This window comes from Haliotis rufescens, unplaced genomic scaffold (assembly GCF_023055435.1).
Source record: "Haliotis rufescens isolate VD_foot unplaced genomic scaffold, xgHalRufe1.0.p SCAF_4, whole genome shotgun sequence".
NCBI classification, from domain to species: domain Eukaryota; kingdom Metazoa; phylum Mollusca; class Gastropoda; order Lepetellida; family Haliotidae; genus Haliotis; species Haliotis rufescens.
In genome coordinates this window covers 57865838-57871837 of record NW_025964112.1, presented here as the reverse complement: position 1 = coordinate 57871837, position 6000 = coordinate 57865838, and the positions used below count along the sequence as shown (strand labels likewise).

General features: G+C 38.1%; 1 protein-coding gene across 2 annotated transcripts; it reads left to right on the top strand.

Moving 5' to 3' along the window:
• The first annotated feature begins 1419 nt into the window (after positions 1 to 1419).
• LOC125372410 (heparan-sulfate 6-O-sulfotransferase 1-A-like) lies at positions 1420 to 3883 on the top strand. 2 transcript variants are annotated; one of them, XM_048382353.1, is made up of 3 exons: positions 1420 to 1520; positions 2449 to 2952; positions 3227 to 3883. In XM_048382353.1, exons 2-3 carry the CDS (start codon positions 2480 to 2482, stop codon positions 3804 to 3806), a joined length of 1053 nt encoding a protein of 350 aa, XP_048238310.1. In that variant the 5' UTR covers positions 1420 to 1520; positions 2449 to 2479; the 3' UTR covers positions 3807 to 3883. The 2 variants fall into 2 exon arrangements, with proteins under 2 accessions (XP_048238310.1, XP_048238309.1); XM_048382352.1 differs by having other exon boundaries at positions 1421 to 2952.
• The last annotated feature ends 2117 nt before the right edge of the window (positions 3884 to 6000 follow it).

Sequence of the window (6000 nt, the reverse complement as noted above, 5' to 3'; positions counted from 1 at the left end):
TCGTATTGTCAAGATGAGACTTGAGATTTGCTTTATGTGTACACATCTGAGGGACACATATTCTGTCATTGGTGTCCTATTGTGTGCAATGGGGGGAAACACCTGGAGTTAAAATTTAACAGTTCTATTTGGCTTGCGCTTGCAACTCGTACTATGTACGACTCTCATCAGGCCATTACTGATTTTACATTTCATTTGACTTGCATAGATGACACTTGTATGTGGTACGAGTTGAAAGCCCCAGCCAGTTAAAACTGTGTTCAATTTTACTCCACTTTTCTGTGCCTCCTTTTCTATATTAATATATACACATTACGTGTGCTACCTCACTGAGATATCATCCCGCAGTTTAACATTATAGTGTCCAGCCGACCAGTTATTGTTTATTACCTTATTGCCGCGTGTCAGGTTGGGAACAACATGCACGATCTTTTAACGTCTTTTGAAATAACGCGGCCGGGGATGGAAGCACCGACCGACTGCTCTCTGCTTTTTGGATAACTCCTTTTATTATACTGGAACAGTATAATTAAGGGAGTTGTTATCCTTAAACTACTTGTCCACTTTGTACACAAGACTACATGGCGATCTTCAATATTTGACATTTGTTACTTTCTTTGCCAAGATGTGATTTGATCTTTGATTTCGAAAGTGGAAGGGAAAGCGAAAGAGAAAGAGATCACATTTACAGCACTGGAGTATTGTTATTGTCTCTTGTTTTGGGACTTACGGGGTACAAGACTTGTGTTATCATTAACTGGAGAAATAAGATTTCCCCTTCAGTGATAAATGGTTGAAACAGAGACCACGTACTACTGAAGTTAGAAGTGATGATGCCTCCTCCCATTCTATACATCTGCAACCACGTATAGAGTTTACTTAATGCAAAACCTTTATTGTGTTCCAGTGTTATGAAACGAAGAACAATGGATGTTAAATACACAAAGCACATGGTTTCTGTTCTTCTCTCTTGCACTTCACTATCTCCGAACTCTGAAATAGACGATGATGCATTCGCTTAAGGTCAACAGCCAGCGATAAGAGGCTGTAACCTCCCTTTCATTTCTGTGAATTCAAGGTTGGTACAGCATCGCTCTTCTGCGGACGTTGTAAGTATGTGTGTCAAATTATAATACCAACAGTGCCATTGTGATGAGATGAGAAAAACAAGGTATTTCAAGAGACACTTGAACTACTTCTATTTACTTGCACATACGCGATGAAAATCTCAGTACTTTCCTTTAACTAACCTTAACTAACATTGCCACAAATTTGCCTAATTTAATACCAATCTCTAGTCACCTAAGCAAGTTAATTCATCCAGGAACATCCTGAAGGGTTTCCAAATAAACGGCTACTTTTTCCGTGAATTATTTTTCCACTGAATATCTATATATATATAACCATTAATAGACGATGATGCATTCGCTTAAGGCCAACAGCCAGCGATAAGAGGCTGTAACCTCCCTTTCATTTCTGTGAATTCAAGGTTGGTACAGCATCGCTCTTCTGCGGACGTTGTAAGTATGTGTGTCAAATTATAATACCAACAGTGCCATTGTGTGATGTGGAGAGTCCCGCGTTTTAGGGTTTGAACACCGAACTCGCCCATATTGTGACCACTGGACTGTTGCCATTGTTCATGGGTTTCACCCAAAAGGGCAAGCGACGTAAGTTGACCATTCGAAATGTTTTACTTGTGACGAAAATGGCAGTTACCTTCTGTTTTGATATAGTGTTGAGTGATATATATGTAATTCAAGGGTGCCTGCACTTCGAGGTAGAAATGTTATTATAAGTGAAATGCGCAAAACTCGAATTCAATTCGAATCACAGATCACAGATACTGGAACTTGTTTTACGAAATTCGGTCATGACTTCAGTTTCAGTTTCTGATTCATATGTTTTGCGTTCAAATATAGCCAGTTATGATGTGGCATACCTCGCGGAATTGATCATTCATGTCGCGATCTAATGGGTACAGGTTTTACAAAAGTGGGTGCCGAGGACGATGTCCAACGGCTTATGCGGCTTATGAGTTTTCTGAAGTTGAGGAAACAAGCAGGAAATATGTGCTAATGTAAAGCATAATTTGTATGCAGTGTCAATAATCAGATTGTAAGTATACGGTTGAAATGACACGATGCAACACAAATTGTTGTGAAATATAAAGCGATCGTAACATGTAATCTTGATATATAAGATGGGTTGCTACGTTTGTTACATAAAATTGCTTTTTTAGGTCCAATGACCTAATAAATGTTCCTCTTTTACAGATTTGTCAGGTGTTTCCCACTAACTTTTCCAATGGCACGAAAGGTGCCACTGGTAATAGGATTTACAACTGTCGTTGTTTTTCTATAGATAACATATGTCAGCTTTTCACTAGTTTTCGAGGCATTTAATGAACTTTACCATGTTCACCTAATAAATGTTGTTTTCTTTCAGATTTGTCAGCTGTTTCCTACTGGCTTTGCTCATGGCACGAAAGGTGTCACTGATATTTGGATTTATATCCGTCGTTGGTTTTCTATGGATACTATTGGTCTTCTCTTCTCTACAAATATTCACACGTACAAACCATGATGATGACATTTTAGATTCCTTAATACACCCAACACGAGTTTATGTAAAGAATGTGTACGGAAAGGAAGTACATACATTTTACATTGACAAGAGGGAACATGACGTTCTGGTCTTCGTACAAATACCCTTCACCGGTGCCGAAGATTTGTCGACTGTGCTTCAGAATGGCCTTATATATGGCAAGTGTCGTAGCTGTAAAGGACAAAAAGACTGCCCATGCTACATATATAGCAGAGAATCAGTGTTGTTTTCCAGCATTAAGCACCCATGGCCGTGTGGCAAATACCCAGGCTTGAGGACGCTGGTTGAATGTATAAGCGGATCCCGAAACTTAGGCATTCGTCGGAAACCACTATCGAAAATGAGGCACGTAATAAACAATATCATAGTAAAATTTCATATTCTTCACTGTAATATGCATTATTTCCTCACAAGTATCGTTGCTCATGCTCCTAGCTACGAATCATGTCAAAGCTTGTTTTGTACTAAATTGTAACCAAATTCATCATGACAGACTCGTTTCGAGTGATAATGCTAGGATTAATAATTTCCCTCATTCACGTATCTTAGTATGCATTCAGTTACATACATACGTCACCAACTGTAATCTCTCTGAAACATGACACATATTCGCTTTCAGGTATCTTTACATGACACTTCTACGATACCCAGCACACCATTTCTACCATGAGTGGAACGAAGTAAAGAAGCATGGATGGCCAAAGTGGTCTCAGGTTCCTTCGGACAAACTAAACCATGCGAGCCGAGAATGCCGTGCGATGTCCAAGGGGAAAGATGTCAGTTTCAAACATTTTACTGGCTGTCCACAGAACCCCGCCATCAACAGACAAACACAAATGTTAGCAAATATGTCCTTAGACGAATGCCTTTCTACCACTAAAATGTCCGAAAGGCAGTGTTATGATAAAATGTTGAGCAGTGCCAAAGATGCCCTTAAACATATGGCGTTCTTTGGAATAACGGAGTATTCGTACATGACTCAGGTGTTGTTCGAAGAGACGTTTAAGTTAAAAGTAGTCGGTAAATATGTTCTTCCACCGCACATGCACAAACACATGAATTCTTCCGATATTTCACGTGAAGAATTTGAGGCCATTTCTACGCTCAACAAGTATGATTTCTTGCTGTATGATCATGCACTAGAGTTGTTCTTTGAACGATATGACACACTAGTTACATATAGGGTTACTGAGTCCTAACACAGAGGGTATATTTTCACTGTCTGTTTCTGTTTCTTGTTTCACCATACAACTTCAATAAATCATGTCTACACAGAGCAAATACGTCATATAGCTGTCGCTTTTTCAACCTTTCCATGCTGTATCCCACCACTGGGGCAGTATATGTTCACATTTTTTGCGAACACCTCTCGTCATCACTATCTGATAGTGATTCCTAAACACCTGTAGTTATATTGTCGGAAAGGTTTTGACATATGAATATTACTGTGATCGAGCATTTTTTTAACATCTTTGTCGTTTGTAAAATATTGGCTAACATTCATACAGTTAAATATAGCAAAGGTGATAGCATGACAGTTCTTTTTCGACTGTTTACCTAATATATAATCTCCAAATAACTATAAAGGCAATTTTTTTTTATAGATTTCACACGGTTGAAGTAGTACTTTGCGCACATTGAGTCGGTACAGGGCAAAATAATAATCATACAGTAAGCTCGTACCCTCTTGCACGAAATGAGCCCAAATGAGCAGTCAAAAACGTCCTTACGTCAAATAAATAAACCCAATTTCGGGGCCATTATTAACCCTTAATTTGTTTTTGGGGCACAGGTGGCCCAGTCGTCTAAGGCGCCGCGATTCGCTGTGCAGAGTTGCGTCCCTTGGGCACGCTAGAACCTAGGATTGTGGGTTCGAATCCCGGTTCGCCCCGATCATGTTTCTAGGTTTGTCGGCACCATACCCGTGCCGAAATGGTAAATGTGTGAGACCTGCATCACTTCGGGCTTTCCTCCAACATTAAGCTGACACGCCGTGATATAAATGGAATAATGTTAAAAGCGGTGTTAAATCAAACTCAATCACTAAATTTGTTTGACTTTTGATTGTGCAAATGCGATTATTTACATCCTGCAAATATTTCACACACATATAATTTAGTTATATGTATAGTTTACATGAACTAAGGCAAATTCTGCAATTATTTGTAAATTACCTAATTATCATGACTTGGATTTGTTTGCTTGTTGTTTAACGCCGCACTCAACCATATTCTAGCGATATGATGGCGGTCTGTAAATAATCGAGGCTGGACCAGACAATCCATTGAGTGATTGTATGAGGAAAAGAAAAATGAAAGTTATAATTGGAAAAGGATATATCACAGGTAAAAGAAGGAAATATAAACAGTGATAAATGTTGCATATTCATCTTCTCTAAAAAAAACCCAATAAGATAAATAAGATTGTGATAGCCGTTGGAAGTATACACCATCCTTAATTTATTTCTGTTTTCATTTATCCCAGTCTCACATGTATCAAATGGTTTTGTAAAATTTGAAATATTTTTATGGTCTGTTTAAGAGTTATTTGTTTCGGTAAATTAAATAAAGATTACATGGATTCACAAGTAGACTGAATATTTACTGTCCATTAATTAGTTCGGGGGTGCTGGTATTTCATTATTTTATTATCTTGGTTCAGAAAAGTAAATACCTCTTGGTTAGATACAGTACAAAGATGAAGATCAAACCATATTTATCCTAAAATGGAAGACAACCAGTTTCGACCATCCGCCTCAAGCAATTGCATTGGATGTAAAAGGCAAAATAGGTGGGGAAAGGCGTTTGCGAAAAGTGTAAGCATATCTTACACTATGAGAAGCTCCCGCTACTCACGCAAAGTAAGTATTTGTTGCCTAAATACCTAAACATGAATTATTCATCCCATAATGCCAGTAGGAAAGTTGATGTTCAGCTACTACTTGGCTGTGTGGTTATCGTAGAGACCATACGTTTATTTCATGCTCTCTAGTTATCAGATTTATATGAACATTTAAATTTGAAACAACGAAAGATCGACCAGACTCATTCGCAAAATTCAGAATATTTTGTCAATGATCAGTGAATGAGTGAGTGAGTGAGTTAATATTTAATGTCACACCGGCAGTATTTCAACCATATCGTGACGAGAGGTTATACATTCATTATACTTAAATAAAAAGCTGTCAATGATGGACAGAACAATAACTAGAATATTACAGATTCGATTTAAAACTATTTGAGAATATTAAAAAGCAGTAAGTATTAGTGAACAACACAATATAAAAATGGGCTAGAGATCATCAGTCACTTTTTTTTATCACCATGCTAGGGACCATGGAGACTAACAGTACCTTTGCGACCCTTGAAGATTCCGGGGTAGAATAGGTCTTCA

Excerpts from the sequence above, each read along its gene's own strand:
- LOC125372410 (XM_048382352.1), top strand. The coding sequence starts at position 2,432 with ATGTTGTTTTCTTTCAGATTTGTCAGCTGTTTCCTACTGGCTTTGCTC. Across the intron at positions 2,953-3,226 it reads AAACCACTATCGAAAATGAG|GTATCTTTACATGACACTTC; the intron begins GCACGTAATAAA and ends ATTCGCTTTCAG.